Source organism: Perna viridis, chromosome 8, assembly GCF_037379345.1.
Source record: "Perna viridis isolate PV_CMFRI_1.1 ecotype Kerala chromosome 8, ASM3737934v1, whole genome shotgun sequence".
Classification (NCBI taxonomy): Eukaryota; Metazoa; Mollusca; class Bivalvia; order Mytilida; family Mytilidae; genus Perna; species Perna viridis.
Window position 1 is genome coordinate 41,497,289 of NC_142452.1, and position 22,110 is coordinate 41,519,398.

Genomic DNA, 22,110 nt, shown 5'->3' on the forward strand with positions numbered 1-22,110 from the left:
TCTTAATTATACTTTTCTTTTTTTAAAACATTGAAATCTATTCAGAAAGCAATGCTTGTCCAATAAATAGCTACACAAATCAAGTATTACATTTAATAAGCATATTAGATGGTATCACCCCCATTTTTTGGACTTGGGATTTTGGCCATTTTTACAGTGTACTTTAGACTTAGACACACAGGTCCATGGACTTATGATTTCAAAGCAGCCGTACTTTATACTTCAAATTTCATGGAATTTAGACTTTACCAAAAAGTAAAATTTGTACTTGGGACTTTACCCAAAACATGGAGTGTACTTGGACTTGAAAAAGGGGGGTGATACCCCAATATTAAGTGAATATGAACTAGTACATCAAAGTCGAACGTTCATAAGGGATGTTAACATCACGCACATTGTTGTAAATATAAGAATCATCTTACTCCGAGTTATAAATTACTCGTCACTCAATCTCCGATATGGCGTGTGCTTGGCAGAAAAGACTAATTTTAAATCAGTCTTTGGTATAATTCGGTTGGAGATCTAACGCTTGCATGATTACCCACATTACGTAAATCCATATAAGCGGGTCCCAAGGGGCGATCGGCTGGGCCCTTATATATGAAGTATAAAATATTCTATATATTTTAATTGAAAAATATTCGGATAGCAATTCAGTTCAATGATAATGTAGAAATTCGTTTTTTAGCATTTTATTATCATAAGTGAATATGATGATGTATATTTTTCACGATTTTCAAAAAAAAATGGGCCTCCGTTTAGACCCTCTCTTTTGTAATTTTATGTTCACCGGAACACCCAAATATTTATCATGTATGATTGCAGTTTTGATTATAATGTGCCGTTTCATTGTACCTAGAAATCATGTACACATCGGGCCAACGTTGGCGAGTTGTTGGCACGGTTGGCAACTTTTAATTGATTATTTATAATGTATATGTAGTATATATTGTTTTAAACATATTTTATTCATAAATTATGAAAAGGATTGCATAGCAGGCTAGGCCTATACATATCATCTCCATACAAGGCATTTACATGATGGCTTAATATATAACATGATAGACATTTAGAAAAGAATACATAGAAAGAAAGATAACTCTGTTTCTCTTGAAACTTGACTAATAATTTTATTTTCTGTTATGGTAACTACTATTAGTATTCTTCTAAAATAATTAATTAATAACTTTAAGTTACAATTTAAAATTGTTTATCTCATGAATTAAAAGAATAAGAATTTAGTGAAAATATGTATGCCAAATTGATTTATCTTTGAAACTTTAAATTGTACACTTTGTCATCTAAATACATTTAAAAAGGGAAGGAAATAATTTGGAAAAAGTGTATCAAAATTTCTTCTTGTTATTAAGAAACAAAAAACATAATTTTAATCAAACATAATAAAAAATGCAATACGTACATCAGTCTGTCAACAAAATTACCACCTGCCATATATTCTCTTTTCTGTTGCCTGTGTTGAAGTATTCAGGAGCTCCAGGGTTGGCTGAATTCAGCCTCCTTCTGAAAACATCAACAAAGGGACTATTTTTGTTGATGTAGGAAGTTGATTTCAGAGTCGAATAATCGAGGGTAAAAAGCCCTTAGAATATGCCATAGTATTGCAGACAGGCAAACATATGTTACTACTATTTGCCTGAGATTATAATCATGTATATTTAACATATAAGGCTGTATAATGTTTGATAAATACTCTGGGGCAAGGCGGTTAACTATCTTGTACATCAAGATTAGCCTATGCTTCTCACGGCGCTTATATAATGGTTCCCACCCTAGTTCTTCACACATCTTTGAGGAATTGATCCGCAAACCAGTAATAAGTCTACCGGCCTCTACTTGGACATTTTCGGGTAAATTCGATTCATATGGTGTACAGTTATCCAAAACAATATCCCCCACATTCCAGTACTAGTCTAATTAAGAAAAAGTATATATTAATCAAAGATTTCCTGGAGACCTGGTACTTCAACATTCTAAGCAATTTTAGTCTATCGCATGCCTTTCTGTAGATCTTATTTACATGGCTATTTCATTTTGCGTTATTCTGAAAGTCAAGACCCAGGTGTGTATGTACATTGTCATCGTTTACCTGGTTTTCCGGACCCCCAAAATGTGCAGGATGGTTATCTACATTTCTTCGAGAGAACAACAAAGACTCAGTCTTGGACATATTAAATTTAATAGCCCAATTTCGAGACCAATTATTTATATGTGATAAGTCTGTCGATAACCTGTCTGCAGCATCAATGTAATGTTGATCATCAACGATGACAAATAGTGATGTATCGTCTGCAAGAAGTTTTATATGACAGTCTACACCATCAATAATATCGTTTATATAGATAAGAAAGAGGAAAGGTCCTAAAACAGAACCTTGGGCGACCCCTGCATCAGTACCTCCCATCCAGAATTATATCCATCTAATACCACTCTCTGCTTTTTCTCATTCAGATAATCGATAATCCAATTAAGTAAATTTCCAGAAAACCCATTTTTTTGTAATTTGAGTAAAAGTCCCTGATGCCAAACTCGATCATAAGCCTTAGATATATCACAAAATACAAATCTAACATCCTTACCCACATCTAAGTTACTGAGTATCGTGTTATAAATATTTAACAATTGATCAACAGTTGAGTCTTTTGGCATGAATCCAGACTGATGTTCTGTTATAATTTGATTTTCTAGAACAAAGTTATGCATATGTTTAACCAAGATCTTTACCATCATCTGGTACGAGACCACAATTATCTGCCCTTAGCTTTTCGTTGTATACGAATATAGTTCCTATAATAATGGGGGATTTTCAAAAATTTTTTAGAAACACTTCCTTTCAGAATTTCTCATACTTTTTGTGCTCAAATGGAAGAGGAATAATGAAATTATTTTAGTAGATGTGTTGAAATGAGAAATTTGACATTTAGGTTGTGATTTGGTGAGGTCAAAAAAGGTCAAGTTTGTGACATCCAGAAGCCATTTTGGGTCATTTTTTAGGGTATCTCTGTGTTTACGCATAAAATTTGAAAAAATAATGGTAAATTTTTTTATATTTTTTATATAAGTTGTTGGAAGGTTCAAATTAACGTCCCTGAAAATCTGAATTGAATTGCGCCGGTGGAATTTTTTTAAATTACAGAAAGGCTATAAAGAAGACAGTGGGAAAATTAATTGTGGTTTCGTGCCTAATAGAGAGGTATGTTTGCATACAAAAACAGCTGATATGGCTACATTTTTATATTGGTGAGTATTTTTATGTTTCATATGTGTAGTAGAGGTACAGTACTATTGAAATATATCAAATTTACTATATTTTGAGGAAATTTTTGCATAATTTAGCCATTTTTCAAAAGATAGGGGTTGGATATCTCAAATTTGGACTTTTTTTGTGGTTTTGAGGAGAACCAAATCCTCGTTTTGAGAAATATTCCTACTCAATCTTGCTTGAAAAAGTAACTTTACAAAATGGATGCCTTTTTTCAGAAGTACCATCAAAAGCTAGAGGAAAAATGTGCCCTTGGGCTAAATGGAGAGTGTTTTATTTGGACAGGGTCATGTACACCAAATGGCAAATATGGGGTCATAAATTGTAGATTTCCTGGTGCCATTGGGTGGAAATTATTATATGTGCACAGGCTTGCATACATGATACAGCATAGGGCTGCACAGTTAGCAGCTGTTGATGTATCACACCTGTGCCACAATACCAAATGCATAAATGTAGCTCATCTGGTGTTGGAACCACATGGTATCAACAACAGTAGGCAAACATGTGTGTCGAAAGGGGAATGTATAGGTCACATTGCCCTCTTTCCGCCCTGTTTAGTGCACCTTAAGATGCCAGATAATAATTTAGGTATTTTAATGGATTTAAAAGAAAATGGGCAGGGGAAAGTGTTCATTTATTCATTAAATTTCATTTTATTCGTATCAATATAAGAAATCTTTTTGAAAGATTTGGGTGGTCCTTAAAAGGACCTTTGATTTTTTTAAGCTGTCTGTCTTTTACTTAGGCATCTTCTTCTTGCAGTATGCATCATGCATCAGCTCATCTGGTACAGGATCTAGTTGCCCTTTTACATAGTCTGGTCTCTTTTTGTGGAGCTCTTTATGAATCTTGTGTTCCTCCAGTCTGACAGCTGTCTGTTGTAACCTTCTTATCTTTACTTCAGGTTTCTGCTCATAATTCCTTTTGTAAGTATACTCTCTGTCCATTTTATCAAAGAAGGTCTCACAGTTTTCGGACACTTTAATGTTCAACTCTTTGCTTTTCATCTTGGCTGATGTACCAGGTCTGTTGTTGGTCCTGTGTATTGCAGAATGAAGTCTGCCTTCCATGTTTTTTCCATGAGTTACATTTTTTGGTAAACTCACACTCAATGCACGATGAACTCCTTCATTTTTATTTGTTGTGTGGAACATTCTCATGCTATTGACTGCTTCCTCACTAAGTATCATTTTCAGTAGTTCTAGCAGTATAATTTCATCAATTTCATCTATTTTCAGCACAGTGATGTTGTAAGTGCTTAGGTAAAAGGATCTAGTCCACCAGTTATCACTGACTGTACCTTTGCATACCACAGACTCCTTAAGGCAAGATGAACAGTCTCCACCATAACACTGGACTGTAGTTGAAAGGATGGTAGGTAATTTTTTACATACTTTTTCTGTGTCCTTGTTATATTCATTCATTAACTGGTTCAATATCATGGAACTGCGACACTTCAAGTCCAGGCTAAACATTTTCTTCAAGTCTTTGTTCTCTTCTTTAGTTTGTCCATGAAACATGGTCTCACTAAACTCAGCTCGCATTCCCGCTCGGAATTGATGTTGGCTTAGATGTACTGGGTCCGCCAGTCTCTGCACTTCCCACATAGGATACAGTACATGTATGGCATCTTCTACTCCTTTAGCGGAACGTGCATCTCCATCTGTTGTGGCATAACGGATAAGCATACCTTGCAGTGCAAGCTGATTACCAATTTCTTTTCCCATGGCATATTCTGATATTGGTATAGTTCTATGAAGGGTAGCAGTACAGTCTTCATGGCCTGGGCACTCTGCATCAAATCCCTTTCCTCTGAGCCAAGCTCCCTTCCAACATAGCTGGTTTAGTGAAGATGATGCGACTACAAACTTCCATGGAGTATTTTGTTCAATCGCAAGCATCTGTGCCTGTGATGCATTTAACCCTGGTTTCTTCCTGCTGGACCTTGTTGCAGTTGGGTACCTGCCATCTAAGGTCACATCTATCACATTTTCTGGTTGTCCCTTCTTTTTGTTGTATGCCTTCACTTGTTCAACCTTATCTTTCATGTCGTCCTTGTTCTGCTTTACCATAACTTTAGAAATTCGGTCGGTGTTTCTCTGCATACCACTCTTGCATGGAGGTGGAACACTTACACGCGCTAAAATCTCCTGGGTCTTGGTGCTTCCTATTGGACTATCTAGTCCTGCTGAAACTAGCGCAATGTTAGTAACGGCTGGATTTGGCCCTGGCTTGTTGTTTTCAACTTCTGAGTACAACTTTGCTAGTGTTGGAGTCACAAACCAACAGTTTGCACACCGAACTCTGTACATGATACAGGCACCCCATTTTCTGTCACTATGTGGCTCCATCCATGGCCTCTTACAAGTTTTTGGTGTTTCACTGTGCTGTTGGTACGCCAAGTTGAACATGTCAAACATCTTTTCACTCTCAATAATATGAGAATTATTTGATGTCACCTTTTCTTTGTCTGCTTTCAGGAACCGTGGCCGCAGGATCATACTGGATTTAATCACACCACTTCCATCTTCTTTTACCACTTGTGAGCTGTCAGTCCTGGATACGGAATCAGCTTTGATGTCGTCTTGTTGGTGATCTTGCAGATTCATTCGGATGTAAGCTTTTGACTCTTCTTCATCTGATGAAACTGCATTCTCAAAAACGAGACCTTTCGACCACGGAGTATGACCTTTCTTGAACCGTCCAGCATTACTAACCTTGTGGCTTCCTGCTAGACCAGTTTTGCCTTTGTTGTGTGGAGTATTACCATCAGTAAACATATTTGAATCTTCTTCTTGTATGGTTCCGCAACAAAATTTGGTATGATTTTAGTCTCGAAAGGGCTACTATTTGTACTTTTTGGTTCTTTTGATAGTTTAAGTGAGAATTTCTAGATGCTGACAATGTTTACTTAGTTCTAATAAGGCTCAGGGTGCAGTCTTTTACTCATTAGATCAGATAATTTGATCCTAATAGGATACTAGACTGCCCCCTGAGTGATGGGGGGGGGGTTTCAAAGAATCATCAAAAGAAAGCCAATATGGTGGTTTAATTCCGTATTATTGATAACAAATATTTGATTTGGGATTGTTTTTGTACTTTTTAAGTAGATACTAGTAAAAAAAAATAAAATGCCTTTAGAAAAAAAAAAAAAAAAATTAAATTGACCATTTTTGCACCACTATATTATAATTTTCGTTCTTTGAGACCCAAATGTGATAAATCAATTTTGTTTTCTTTAAAATGTGAAGAAAAAAACTTGTTGTGATGAAAATTTCCTAAAATACCTGTGTAATTATTCAAAAAATTTCTTATCTGAAGAACTATATGTATGAGTATGCAACCCTGAGCCTTTAGATTATTGGTCATATTGGCACCTGTAGAAAATAATTATTTACACAAATACTTTTCAACTTATCAAGAATCTGTAAATTGGGGCTGTTTTCTGAATTATTAAAGTAATTTACAATATTTTTTTCTATTTTTTTTATGAAGTAGAAGTATTTTTAATTTTAGCTTCATTTGATTCAATTCTATTTTTTTCCATATTTGGAATTTGAAAAAAAAAATTAAACCACTTTAAAACTATTTTGATAAAAGAAAATTTGTAATTCAAATACTATAATTATCCAAGAGAAAAAAACACTTTAGTTTGTGAAAATATCTCCAAAAGTAAAAAAGTTATTGCAATATTGATAAAAGTGGTCATATCTAACTTTTGGAATTTTTCAGATAAGAAAGAAGAGCTGCAAACAGTTTTGGGTAGCTGTCTTTGAAGCTGGTTTGTGGACATGATAATGAACCGATTTGATCGAAACTTTGCAGAATGATTGGAAATATGATGAAATAACAGAAGATGGTTTTTTATTACAGTATTTTAACTTTAGCGCATCTAATAGAGAGGTATGTTTGCATACAAAAACAGCTGATATGGCTACATTTTTATATTGGTGAGTATTTTTATGTTTCATATGTGTAGTAGAGGTACAGTACTATTGAAATATATCAAATTTACTATATTTTGAGGAAATTTTTGCATAATTTAGCCATTTTTCAAAAGATAGGGGTTGGATATCTCAAATTTGGACTTTTTTTGTGGTTTTGAGGAGAACCAAATCCTCGTTTTGAGAAATATTCCTACTCAATCTTGCTTGAAAAAGTAACTTTACAAAATGGATGCCTTTTTTCAGAAGTACCATCAAAAGCTAGAGGAAAAATGTGCCCTTGGGCTAAATGGAGAGTGTTTTATTTGGACAGGGTCATGTACACCAAATGGCAAATATGGGGTCATAAATTGTAGATTTCCTGGTGCCATTGGGTGGAAATTATTATATGTGCACAGGCTTGCATACATGATACAGCATAGGGCTGCACAGTTAGCAGCTGTTGATGTATCACACCTGTGCCACAATACCAAATGCATAAATGTAGCTCATCTGGTGTTGGAACCACATGGTATCAACAACAGTAGGCAAACATGTGTGTCGAAAGGGGAATGTATAGGTCACATTGCCCTCTTTCCGCCCTGTTTAGTGCACCTTAAGATGCCAGATAATAATTTAGGTATTTTAATGGATTTAAAAGAAAATGGGCAGGGGAAAGTGTTCATTTATTCATTAAATTTCATTTTATTCGTATCAATATAAGAAATCTTTTTGAAAGATTTGGGTGGTCCTTAAAAGGACCTTTGATTTTTTTAAGCTGTCTGTCTTTTACTTAGGCATCTTCTTCTTGCAGTATGCATCATGCATCAGCTCATCTGGTACAGGATCTAGTTGCCCTTTTACATAGTCTGGTCTCTTTTTGTGGAGCTCTTTATGAATCTTGTGTTCCTCCAGTCTGACAGCTGTCTGTTGTAACCTTCTTATCTTTACTTCAGGTTTCTGCTCATAATTCCTTTTGTAAGTATACTCTCTGTCCATTTTATCAAAGAAGGTCTCACAGTTTTCGGACACTTTAATGTTCAACTCTTTGCTTTTCATCTTGGCTGATGTACCAGGTCTGTTGTTGGTCCTGTGTATTGCAGAATGAAGTCTGCCTTCCATGTTTTTTCCATGAGTTACATTTTTTGGTAAACTCACACTCAATGCACGATGAACTCCTTCATTTTTATTTGTTGTGTGGAACATTCTCATGCTATTGACTGCTTCCTCACTAAGTATCATTTTCAGTAGTTCTAGCAGTATAATTTCATCAATTTCATCTATTTTCAGCACAGTGATGTTGTAAGTGCTTAGGTAAAAGGATCTAGTCCACCAGTTATCACTGACTGTACCTTTGCATACCACAGACTCCTTAAGGCAAGATGAACAGTCTCCACCATAACACTGGACTGTAGTTGAAAGGATGGTAGGTAATTTTTTACATACTTTTTCTGTGTCCTTGTTATATTCATTCATTAACTGGTTCAATATCATGGAACTGCGACACTTCAAGTCCAGGCTAAACATTTTCTTCAAGTCTTTGTTCTCTTCTTTAGTTTGTCCATGAAACATGGTCTCACTAAACTCAGCTCGCATTCCCGCTCGGAATTGATGTTGGCTTAGATGTACTGGGTCCGCCAGTCTCTGCACTTCCCACATAGGATACAGTACATGTATGGCATCTTCTACTCCTTTAGCGGAACGTGCATCTCCATCTGTTGTGGCATAACGGATAAGCATACCTTGCAGTGCAAGCTGATTACCAATTTCTTTTCCCATGGCATATTCTGATATTGGTATAGTTCTATGAAGGGTAGCAGTACAGTCTTCATGGCCTGGGCACTCTGCATCAAATCCCTTTCCTCTGAGCCAAGCTCCCTTCCAACATAGCTGGTTTAGTGAAGATGATGCGACTACAAACTTCCATGGAGTATTTTGTTCAATCGCAAGCATCTGTGCCTGTGATGCATTTAACCCTGGTTTCTTCCTGCTGGACCTTGTTGCAGTTGGGTACCTGCCATCTAAGGTCACATCTATCACATTTTCTGGTTGTCCCTTCTTTTTGTTGTATGCCTTCACTTGTTCAACCTTATCTTTCATGTCGTCCTTGTTCTGCTTTACCATAACTTTAGAAATTCGGTCGGTGTTTCTCTGCATACCACTCTTGCATGGAGGTGGAACACTTACACGCGCTAAAATCTCCTGGGTCTTGGTGCTTCCTATTGGACTATCTAGTCCTGCTGAAACTAGCGCAATGTTAGTAACGGCTGGATTTGGCCCTGGCTTGTTGTTTTCAACTTCTGAGTACAACTTTGCTAGTGTTGGAGTCACAAACCAACAGTTTGCACACCGAACTCTGTACATGATACAGGCACCCCATTTTCTGTCACTATGTGGCTCCATCCATGGCCTCTTACAAGTTTTTGGTGTTTCACTGTGCTGTTGGTACGCCAAGTTGAACATGTCAAACATCTTTTCACTCTCAATAATATGAGAATTATTTGATGTCACCTTTTCTTTGTCTGCTTTCAGGAACCGTGGCCGCAGGATCATACTGGATTTAATCACACCACTTCCATCTTCTTTTACCACTTGCGAGCTGTCAGTCCTGGATACGGAATCAGCTTTGATGTCGTCTTGTTGGTGATCTTGCAGATTCATTCGGATGTAAGCTTTTGACTCTTCTTCATCTGATGAAACTGCATTCTCAAAAACGAGACCTTTCGACCACGGAGTATGACCTTTCTTGAACCGTCCAGCATTACTAACCTTGTGGCTTCCTGCTAGACCAGTTTTGCCTTTGTTGTGTGGAGTATTACCATCAGTAAACATATTTGAATCTTCTTCTTGTATGGTTCCGCAACAAAATTTGGTATGATTTTAGTCTCGAAAGGGCTACTATTTGTACTTTTTGGTTCTTTTGATAGTTTAGGACCTTTGATTTTTTTAAGCTGTCTGTCTTTTACTTAGGCATCTTCTTCTTGCAGTATGCATCATGCATCAGCTCATCTGGTACAGGATCTAGTTGCCCTTTTACATAGTCTGGTCTCTTTTTGTGGAGCTCTTTATGAATCTTGTGTTCCTCCAGTCTGACAGCTGTCTGTTGTAACCTTCTTATCTTTACTTCAGGTTTCTGCTCATAATTCCTTTTGTAAGTATACTCTCTGTCCATTTTATCAAAGAAGGTCTCACAGTTTTCGGACACTTTAATGTTCAACTCTTTGCTTTTCATCTTGGCTGATGTACCAGGTCTGTTGTTGGTCCTGTGTATTGCAGAATGAAGTCTGCCTTCCATGTTTTTTCCATGAGTTACATTTTTTGGTAAACTCACACTCAATGCACGATGAACTCCTTCATTTTTATTTGTTGTGTGGAACATTCTCATGCTATTGACTGCTTCCTCACTAAGTATCATTTTCAGTAGTTCTAGCAGTATAATTTCATCAATTTCATCTATTTTCAGCACAGTGATGTTGTAAGTGCTTAGGTAAAAGGATCTAGTCCACCAGTTATCACTGACTGTACCTTTGCATACCACAGACTCCTTAAGGCAAGATGAACAGTCTCCACCATAACACTGGACTGTAGTTGAAAGGATGGTAGGTAATTTTTTACATACTTTTTCTGTGTCCTTGTTATATTCATTCATTAACTGGTTCAATATCATGGAACTGCGACACTTCAAGTCCAGGCTAAACATTTTCTTCAAGTCTTTGTTCTCTTCTTTAGTTTGTCCATGAAACATGGTCTCACTAAACTCAGCTCGCATTCCCGCTCGGAATTGATGTTGGCTTAGATGTACTGGGTCCGCCAGTCTCTGCACTTCCCACATAGGATACAGTACATGTATGGCATCTTCTACTCCTTTAGCGGAACGTGCATCTCCATCTGTTGTGGCATAACGGATAAGCATACCTTGCAGTGCAAGCTGATTACCAATTTCTTTTCCCATGGCATATTCTGATATTGGTATAGTTCTATGAAGGGTAGCAGTACAGTCTTCATGGCCTGGGCACTCTGCATCAAATCCCTTTCCTCTGAGCCAAGCTCCCTTCCAACATAGCTGGTTTAGTGAAGATGATGCGACTACAAACTTCCATGGAGTATTTTGTTCAATCGCAAGCATCTGTGCCTGTGATGCATTTAACCCTGGTTTCTTCCTGCTGGACCTTGTTGCAGTTGGGTACCTGCCATCTAAGGTCACATCTATCACATTTTCTGGTTGTCCCTTCTTTTTGTTGTATGCCTTCACTTGTTCAACCTTATCTTTCATGTCGTCCTTGTTCTGCTTTACCATAACTTTAGAAATTCGGTCGGTGTTTCTCTGCATACCACTCTTGCATGGAGGTGGAACACTTACACGCGCTAAAATCTCCTGGGTCTTGGTGCTTCCTATTGGACTATCTAGTCCTGCTGAAACTAGCGCAATGTTAGTAACGGCTGGATTTGGCCCTGGCTTGTTGTTTTCAACTTCTGAGTACAACTTTGCTAGTGTTGGAGTCACAAACCAACAGTTTGCACACCGAACTCTGTACATGATACAGGCACCCCATTTTCTGTCACTATGTGGCTCCATCCATGGCCTCTTACAAGTTTTTGGTGTTTCACTGTGCTGTTGGTACGCCAAGTTGAACATGTCAAACATCTTTTCACTCTCAATAATATGAGAATTATTTGATGTCACCTTTTCTTTGTCTGCTTTCAGGAACCGTGGCCGCAGGATCATACTGGATTTAATCACACCACTTCCATCTTCTTTTACCACTTGTGAGCTGTCAGTCCTGGATACGGAATCAGCTTTGATGTCGTCTTGTTGGTGATCTTGCAGATTCATTCGGATGTAAGCTTTTGACTCTTCTTCATCTGATGAAACTGCATTCTCAAAAACGAGACCTTTCGACCACGGAGTATGACCTTTCTTGAACCGTGCAGCATTACTAACCTTGTGGCTTCCTGCTAGACCAGTTTTGCCTTTGTTGTGTGGAGTATTACCATCAGTAAACATATTTGAATCTTCTTCTTGTATGGTTCCGCAACAAAATTTGGTATGATTTTAGTCTCGAAAGGGCTACTATTTGTACTTTTTGGTTCTTTTGATAGTTTAAGTGAGAATTTCTAGATGCTGACAATGTTTACTTAGTTCTAATAAGGCTCAGGGTGCAGTCTTTTACTCATTAGATCAGATAATTTGATCCTAATAGGATACTAGACTGCCCCCTGAGTGATGGGGGGGGGGGGTTTCAAAGAATCATCAAAAGAAAGCCAATATGGTGGTTTAATTCCGTATTATTGATAACAAATATTTGATTTGGGATTGTTTTTGTACTTTTTAAGTAGATACTAGTAAAAAAAAATAAAATGCCTTTAGAAAAAAAAAAAAAAAAATTAAATTGACCATTTTTGCACCACTATATTATAATTTTCGTTCTTTGAGACCCAAATGTGATAAATCAATTTTGTTTTCTTTAAAATGTGAAGAAAAAAACTTGTTGTGATGAAAATTTCCTAAAATACCTGTGTAATTATTCAAAAAATTTCTTATCTGAAGAACTATATGTATGAGTATGCAACCCTGAGCCTTTAGATTATTGGTCATATTGGCACCTGTAGAAAATAATTATTTACACAAATACTTTTCAACTTATCAAGAATCTGTAAATTGGGGCTGTTTTCTGAATTATTAAAGTAATTTACAATATTTTTTTCTATTTTTTTTATGAAGTAGAAGTATTTTTAATTTTAGCTTCATTTGATTCAATTCTATTTTTTTCCATATTTGGAATTTGAAAAAAAAAATTAAACCACTTTAAAACTATTTTGATAAAAGAAAATTTGTAATTCAAATACTATAATTATCCAAGAGAAAAAAACACTTTAGTTTGTGAAAATATCTCCAAAAGTAAAAAAGTTATTGCAATATTGATAAAAGTGGTCATATCTAACTTTTGGAATTTTTCAGATAAGAAAGAAGAGCTGCAAACAGTTTTGGGTAGCTGTCTTTGAAGCTGGTTTGTGGACATGATAATGAACCGATTTGATCGAAACTTTGCAGAATGATTGGAAATATGATGAAATAACAGAAGATGGTTTTTTATTACAGTATTTTAACTTTAGCGCATCTAATAGGTACGAGACCACAATTATCTGCCCTTAGCTTTTCGTTGTATACGAATATAGTTCCTATAATAATGGGGGATTTTCAAAAATTTTTTAGAAACACTTCCTTTCAGAATTTCTCATACTTTTTGTGCTCAAATGGAAGAGGAATAATGAAATTATTTTAGTAGATGTGTTGAAATGAGAAATTTGACATTTAGGTTGTGATTTGGTGAGGTCAAAAAAGGTCAAGTTTGTGACATCCAGAAGCCATTTTGGGTCATTTTTTAGGGTATCTCTGTGTTTACGCATAAAATTTGAAAAAATAATGGTAAATTTTTTTATATTTTTTATATAAGTTGTTGGAAGGTTCAAATTAACGTCCCTGAAAATCTGAATTGAATTGCGCCGGTGGAATTTTTTTAAATTACAGAAAGGCTATAAAGAAGACAGTGGGAAAATTAATTGTGGTTTCGTGCCATCTTACAAAGAAGACATGTTAAAGAAATAGGACGGAAGTTGGAAACATCCGATATAGACCCTTTATTCTTATAAATGGGTGTAACATGAGATCGTTTCCAAAGATAAGGTAACTGACCATAACGTAGAGACTTATTAAAAAGTAATATCAGTGCATGCACCAACGACTCTGAAATATTTTTAAGTATAATTGGTTCAATACCATCTTGACCATTTGGTTTTGTAATATTTAATATATTAAGTTGATCTCTAACTTCCTACTCAGCTATTACAAAATCCGACAATTCATTAACCGGTTCCTGAATCTCAGCTGGGAGTTCCGGCTCATCTACAATTTGTGAAATACCAATGAGAAAAATCATTAAATATATCACACTTTCCAGATGGGTGTATAATTGTTCGTCCTTTGTTTACTAATGGGGGACTAGTGTTGTTATCACACTTGTTAAGTTTACATACAGACTTCGCAATACGCCACCATTTGCCTGGTGGAATATTTCTATCAGTCAATTGCGATGTTAGTTTTTGCTTATATGATGCCTTAGCATCTCTCACAAAATTAATGACGTCATTTCGCTATTGTCGATATTACCGTTTCATCGTATATACTTTCTTTTATATATAAGTAATGTGTGCAGTTAATTTTTGATCAACATAAGTTGTCGTAAAAAAGAAGACCTTACCAACACTGACATCATATTCGAGTTACTGCCCTTTTAGACATTTTTTTGATGTTTTTACTGCGAAAAATCTTCTCCTTAGAAACTACTGCATTGAACTCAATGAAAATTTGTATGATTGTTTTTATGGTATCCTGCACAAAATGACCGTTTGGATTTTTGATCCGTGAGAAAAATATAGCCGCTGTTACTACAAATAGAACATAGCGGTCAAAATACATTTTTTTCTTTAAATATATAACTCAAAAACCGTTGATTTTAGCAAAATTCTAATGGGGGATAATATTATTAACCATCAGATGAAGAACTACGTCGAAATCTTGAAATGATTTGTCTCCCGATGTAGAAGGTATGGCCCCTGAAAAAGATTTTTTTTGTTGTTTTTCACGTGTACAACTTTGAAATTCTTCTCTGAAACCATGCGACAAAATTTAATGAAAGTTGCCATAAGTGTTTTTAGGGTATCCTGCATGAACTGATATCATTTAGAATTTTTCATAAGTAAAAAAACAAGACCCGTTACTAAAAATAGAACATAAGGGTCAAAATCTTGTTTTGCTATAATTTTTCCTGAACTGCATAGAAGAATAATGGAGATGAAAGCTACTCATAAGATAAACATGATATTGTGAGTTGACTGACATTATTGAAATTTTTTATAGGCAGCCACTTTTTAATTTAGGAAACATTGTGCTCCAAGTTGAATGGTGAGGATGAACGTTTGTTCTAGGTGGCCATTTTCCCGCTAATTTTTATACTTGCTTTGATTTCAACGATATTCGGTTCATATAGTAAACATGGTCTCCTGAGTTGAATGGTGATGATGAAAATGTTGTATAGCCGTGGTTTAACTTCATTTTATTTTCTTTTTCAGCAAATGCACACTGGGCTATTGCCTCTTCAGACTCCGTGGAATAACAGTGCATAGAGAGACTACTGCCCAAATTTTATCCGGAGGATCTAAAACACTTTGAAGGCATTTCAACATTTTACAAGGCCTTAGGTACTCAGTTGTACATATTTGAAATTTCAAATTAATCCGCTCGTCACGTCTGAGTCTTCGTATTCATAGGGAGAAAACATGTTTCATGACCCATGCTCTTCTATACGCTCGGCAAATGTTGACTAAACTTTTTTTTCAACGGCAACCAAATGCCACGTGCCGAGCAAGCAAAATATATAAGACACATTTGGTCATATGGAGGTATTTAAAGGTACTCGTTGACCAAGCTGCAGACCATATGCGTACAGTATTTTGAAAACGATTTTATCAATTCGACAGCGCTTCAATATGATGAAGTTTAATTTAACGTACTGTCATTCGAAATATCTTATTTACAGTGTCGTTTAGAGCCTATGAGCAATTATAACTATACATTTATTTTTTTTTTTTTGTAATCCAGCGATAAATTGCCTTGTACATGCAAGATTTTTTTTATCTGGTAGATTGAAGACCCCCCAAAAATGCGATCAACCTCATGGAAACCAAAGATGCTTTAGACGCTTGCCCTACCTTTTTGTGGAGTCCAGGTTGCTCATTTTTTTTTTGCCTTTGTACATGTTACTGTAGTTATTCCATGTTCTATGTTGTGTGTGTCTATTTTCCCTGTCTAGTTGTTATCCTTGGAATATGTTCTTTCGAACAACAGGACATGCGTACCATTTTATTCAGTTATTTAACTTATTTCAGTTTTAGAACTTAAATTTGCATCATCAATTTTTTTTATTGTTTCATCTCAAGTCATGATGAAAGAATGTCTTTCAAGGCTTAGGGGGCAACTAATTGATTGCTAAGGTGCTAGGACCAAAATGTTCTGTCCTGCCGTCTTATTTCTTTCAATTCGGCTTTTTAATATTAAATTTGATCCTTGCCCCACGCATAAAAATCAAATGGTAACCGACAAACACAATTAACGACCACGGATGACTTCATCTTATGTAAACAATATTAAATTCAAGTATCTTTCTTTATAAAAAATAAGACAGAAGGGGATTCATGCATGTTGAAAAACCACAAAAAATCACTTTTATTTCTTATTCAGAAACATTTACAGAACACTTATGACCAGTTTTTACCAATCATATGGTTGCTGCATTTTTGAGATAAAAACTATATAGAAAATGTGTGAAATGGAGGAGGGAGGTTAAGCACGCTGTAAAACCTAGATGTAACCCACCATTTCGCGTGAAATGCCTGTACCAAGTCAGGACTATTGTGGAACCCGGTGGTATTGTATCTATTTTGCCAGATTTATGTTAAAATTGACTTGATTATGAAACTAATTAGTATTCGGTTATTTTGTTGTTACCCTTAATGGCACTTTGCAAAAGTTATTGTTCCTGATTTGGTTTGATTCGGTTGATTTATGAATTTCTTAAAAATACGAATTTTAATACCGAAAGAACTATTGTTATGTAAAAATACAGTATTTGAATTTCCAAGGAGCATCTTTTGATTGATGTTTTTTTTCTACCCCAGGATTCACCTCTACCAAAGACAGTGTCAAAATTTTTATCGGGATTGGTACTTAACAATTAAATTTATAAATTAAATTCGTAACTTCGTATATTCAGTCTTTTATTCTGTATAAGTTAAGTAGTTAAAAAAACTGCTTAAATATTTAATAAAGGTTAATATCAGTCAACACAAAAACTACAAACCAGGTATATTTTTCTGTTCATTAAACCTGCAAACGACAAATTGGTGAAATTTTACGATATTAGCTTATGTATAACATTTTTTAAAACATTAATAATAGTATTCTTGTGTTTATTCATGGTTCACCTCTGTACTTACGCACGAGATATGCTAAGGTTTTGAATTGTCTACTCTTAGAATGACCCCCCCCCCTCAAAAAAAAGGATTTTTGAAATGCTTCAAATTTTACTCATAGTTTTATACAGAAACTAAAATGAGATTAGAACAGTTGAGTTATATATTATATAAAACATCTGCGTAAAGTGGTGAGTCAATACAAATGTTGTTCATTCCTTTCATATAATGTAACTTCAGCGGTTCTGTCCACCTTTTCCCACACCAAGAAGTGGTATTCCAATTTCTACAATACATCATTTTATTAGTCAATGTAAATACATTATAAGTTATACTTAAGAAATACGTCATGATGTTAAGAATAATTTACAAATAACTTTTAAGCTGGAAAAACATGAAAAAATAAGGCTAAAAATAACAATGAAGTTTTAATTTTCTGTTTATCTAACATTGAATTCCGTCTTCTGACATATATTGTTTATTCGTTTTGTAAAATTTAGAACAATCATTTGGTGAAAAACAAAAAGGCTTGCTAAACGTCAATCTTATTTTCAATAATAAAACATTCAAGTATGTCAACTTTTAATATAATGATTTTATATATATTGAATATCTTAATTCTTTTTTGCGTAACAAAATATAAACCACCCGTCAAATTTTATGCACTTCGGTCACTAATAGTTTGTAACCATTTTTTTTTTTAAACATGAACTAATAGAAAATAAGACTTTAGGTAAACTCATGTATGAGATTGAAATTCTCTTATTCGTAAAAGAAAATTTTTTTTGTATTGTTATTGAAATCCCCTGTATATTGCTTATACTTTGCTCGGCGGCTCCAATTAATCAGAAACAAATTTTACACCACTTACGGTTCCGTCTGTGCAAGTTACTGTTACATTGAATCTGTAGTTTGTACCAGCAACAATCTGTTAAAAGTTTTGTTCCTGCTAACATTAGTGCGTCATACTTTTGCCGTGTAGCAGATTTTCATATCTTACATTGAGAAGCCATAATATAAGTGTGTAGCACCGATCTTAATATTTTTTAGTGAATACCGGGTCGCAGCCGACCATCAAAATCTAGTAAATATCGTAAAGCCGTAGAAATAAGTTCTCTTAAGAATTTGGTTTGTTTTCCTTTGGCAGTTTGACGTTTTCGACTACTGCAATTTGCATAGTTATACTATGCATGCTCGTCTTTTATGCATTGCCAGTAATACAATATACTCTTGTTTGGAAGAGTAAGAAAAGAACTAATTATTGGTTTTCTTTTATATGACATGTAAGATTCTGCTAAGTATTTGCTTCCTGCATGAAACATATACGTCAATTCAAAGCACTCTTGTGGGGCAATTTATGCATGTACTCGATATTACAAAACGAAATAGTATACTGAAAAGAATTTAGGTAAAGGTCATGTAATTACTTTTATGTTATTTAGTCGCATTAATGTCATGCGCACCACTACACATACCTGTGATTGGAGCTTGTTACAGTTCATGCTTGCCACTTCGAGGTTCTCCTTGTTAGTCAGCGTATCTCTCACTGCATCAATGACTACAGCCGGGAGTTCTCCAGGGAAGTCTCCCCAACCACCCTCTAAAGGTACTTCCATGCTACTTTCATTAAAAACAAAGTAGGGCTTTTCACATCGTATAAAGATTATTTGTGTATACTGTGTATATATGAAAGTACGTTACATTCTCGTATACGTACATTTTTTTATTTATACGATTTGTGCATTTAAACTTGTTACTACAGATTGTTAAAAACTGAATATTACTGAGGTTACACTGACGTCCTTTTGTCATGCCGTTACTTCCATTCTAAAATTCGCATAAAAACGCGTCAGCGGAAAGTCGCTATACTCGTGATTCTTTATTACATGACGCCATTGCACACCTTCAAATTTGTATTTCCGTCTGAGTGACTTTTTTTGGGTTTCTTGCTACAAAATATGGATTTTGTCATTCGTAGACCAAGGGACCCTCTTTGTACCCGCAACTTCTCTGAAATTGAAATCCCTATATCGAATTGATGATACTTTCACAGGTTTTTTATTACATGATGTCATTGTGAATCTCCTGTTTAGTTTTTCCATCTGAATGCTTTAAAAATCATTTATGGGGTATCAAAGAGGAGGATATCACCATGTGAGCGGTTTTTTATAGGTACAAAATGTACTTGTATGTGTTGATATAGGTGAAAGTTCTATTTTTGGACTTTATATCAATTAAAATAATTTAATTGAAGTAAAAATAAGTTGATTCATTTAGAATTTAAATGGAGAAAGTACAATAATTGAGGTTTTTTAGTTCTGCTAGGTATACCTGTGTACTAAACTTGAAAATGATATTTTGACTATCATAATACAAATGAGGGTATATTTTCTAGCCTGTTAATAGACAATATATCATCAATCTTCTCCTAAATTATTACAAGTTTGATATTTATCTTACCTTTTTGACATTGTAGTGTTTTAAATACAGTCACTAGCCCGATGTTGGTTATATCCACTTTTGATTTATATTTAAATAAATGATAATGATTTTTAATCAAGGTTCAGATAAATCAAGGTTTTAGGCCTTACCGGAAAATAAAAATTTCGCCGTATTTTTTCCAACAATTTATGTAATAAATTTGTTGCGGTATCAAATACGACATAATATTCAAGGTAACAAAAATTGTAAGATGTCGGTTATCCCGTCTTTACAATTCTCCACCGGAAAACATCGGTTAGTAGTTTGTACATGTACGACAGATGGACGAATGCCAAACATTGTCTTTGCAATGAAATTAAAAGTACACGGAAGATTACTTTTAACTTGAAATATGCTGCGTCTTGAATTTCCGTTTATGGGCAAATCCGGTTTGCTGTTTATTTGACAGTGTCTTGTTTTTAATGATACCACGATTTGTTAGACCGTTATGTCTATATAGGTATGCAGAAAAAAGCATGGCAAAAATGGTTTTCTTTTTACACCTGTCTAAACACATACATAAAAATAATGAGGAACAATTTTGGGTAAGAAATGTTAATAAATGAAATAGATCAGTATTTATCTGTGATATCATTTTGTCCGTAAATTTTAATATCAATTAAATAGGCTTGTCGTAAAATTTTAAATATCCATTTACAAAGAAATCGTTTCAAGAGTAATTGAAATTAAAACGAAATTCAAATAACTATAAAATATTGCCGAAAAAATAAACGAACTCAGAAAAACTGAACAAATAAAATACAGGACTTGCTTTAAAAACTCTCATACATCTAATGCAAAAGAATAACTCTGATATCAATTTCACAGAACTAACACTTACGTACTGCACTGTATAACTTGACTCTTTGCATGTGTATCGCCCCGTCCTTTATAATGAACCACTAACCATTGCTTCCAAAAATAACCTTACACTATATAGCAAAATCTGTCTATTCAGAACCTTTAATAAATCAGAAACCTGTCTTAACCAGTCACGTGCCTTGAAAAACCCTCAATATCTGTTTAAATATATTTTGAACCAAGGAATACCGAACACTTGTAAACTCTACCTGTCTTAGGAGGTAGACCTAGGTAAGGACCACAACGTTTGTATTCATCATTTTACATCCATCTCATGTAAGCATCAAAGTAACTTGGTCTGATTTCCTTCTGTTTCAAAGGAAAGCTATGAAGGCGTAAGTAAAATTAAATATGATACAAACATATCACTGATTTCAAATGTTATGTCCCAAACCCAAGGTCTACCTCCTTAACAAAATAAAATCTACAGTCCACAATGTGCTCGGTTATTACAGGTTTCACCATAGCAACTGATATTTTTGTTTTCATCTTCTAAATTTAATTCGGAAACATGTTAAATAAACACCATCAAATAAAGTCGTAATTGAACAATCATTTGAATTATACTTTCCAGTTTTTTTTTAAATAGTCTGTTTCATTAAAGTAATTTAATTACTACACATCGTTTTCTTGTTTTATATACATTAAACCCATATACCGACTTTTGTTCTGCCTAAAAATGATGTTTTACCAATTTATAATGACAACAGTCAACTACGTTTTTCAGAGACTTGAATCTTGGAATATCGTTTTAATGACGAGTCTTATTTTTAGCATGACGTTATTAAATACCGCTAATTGTGGCAATATAAACGTAAACGTAAAAGGTGGCTGCCGACTAGCTGTATTGGTCCAATGTTCTTCACCTGGTCTTGTAGACTTTTGTCATGACTTGGTGTGCGTCGTGGTCGTTTGTTGTCTGCTGTTAGCTTTTGTTTTAAAAAAATCTTCTCCTCTGAAACCACTAAGTGAATTATTAACAAACTTATTCACTTTAGCACCCTTTAAAAATTGAATCGATTGTATAGATCAAGAATAAAACATAACCACCGTTGCTTTCTGTGGAGTACAAGGGTCAAGTCACCAATTTTTACATATGTTTTCAATTTATAAAAAGATATTGGAAACTAAATATGCCTCTCCATTTTCAGCCTGAAGATTCTACAAAAATCTACATTGGATCAAAGTTGAGAGGCGACTTCTTGTTAGAGTTATTGGCCTTGAAAGTCCATATCTTGCCCTACAATAAGAGATCGATGGAAAGGGAAAACTCTGACAAATCTATACGACAAACGCGATGATTTTTCATTCCGTACTGTCATTTAAATTTCCATTCATCTATGGATATATCCCGTCAGCTACTGCGTATGGAGTTTTCATTTCACAACTCATACATTATGCGAGACATTGCTGTTACGACGTAGACTTTTTGTATCGCCCTATACGCCCTATACTTTTTACAATTAGGCTTCTAGAACGGGGTTATGTTGCTACAAATATGAAGTCATCACTAAAGAAGTTTAATGGTCGTCA

At 34.9% G+C, this 22,110-nt stretch overlaps 1 protein-coding gene across 2 annotated transcripts; it reads right to left on the reverse strand.

Moving 5' to 3' along the window:
* Positions 1 to 17,019: 17,019 nt before the first annotated feature.
* On the reverse strand, positions 17,020 to 20,458 carry LOC148610541 (uncharacterized). 2 transcript variants are annotated; one of them, XM_088595672.1, is made up of 4 exons: positions 19,696 to 20,458; positions 18,711 to 18,855; positions 18,107 to 18,163; positions 17,020 to 17,521 (listed from the first exon to the last, which is right to left on the reverse strand). In XM_088595672.1, the coding sequence occupies exons 1-4, from the start codon at positions 19,704 to 19,706 to the stop codon at positions 17,432 to 17,434; spliced, it is 303 nt and encodes a 100-aa protein (XP_088451798.1). In that variant the 5' UTR covers positions 19,707 to 20,458; the 3' UTR covers positions 17,020 to 17,431. The 2 variants fall into 2 exon arrangements, with proteins under 2 accessions (XP_088451798.1, XP_088451799.1); XM_088595673.1 differs by having other exon boundaries at positions 18,711 to 18,852; positions 19,696 to 20,456.
* Positions 20,459 to 22,110: the final 1,652 nt, after the last annotated feature.

Bases quoted from the DNA above. Each gene is read 5' to 3' on its own strand.
- LOC148610541 (XM_088595672.1), bottom strand. The intron at 18,164-18,710 runs GTATGTGTAGTG...AACTTTTAACAG, and splicing joins GTAACAAGCTCCAATCACAG to ATTGTTGCTGGTACAAACTA. The intron at 17,522-18,106 runs GTAAGTGGTGTA...GATGTATTGTAG, and splicing joins TAACTTGCACAGACGGAACC to AAATTGGAATACCACTTCTT.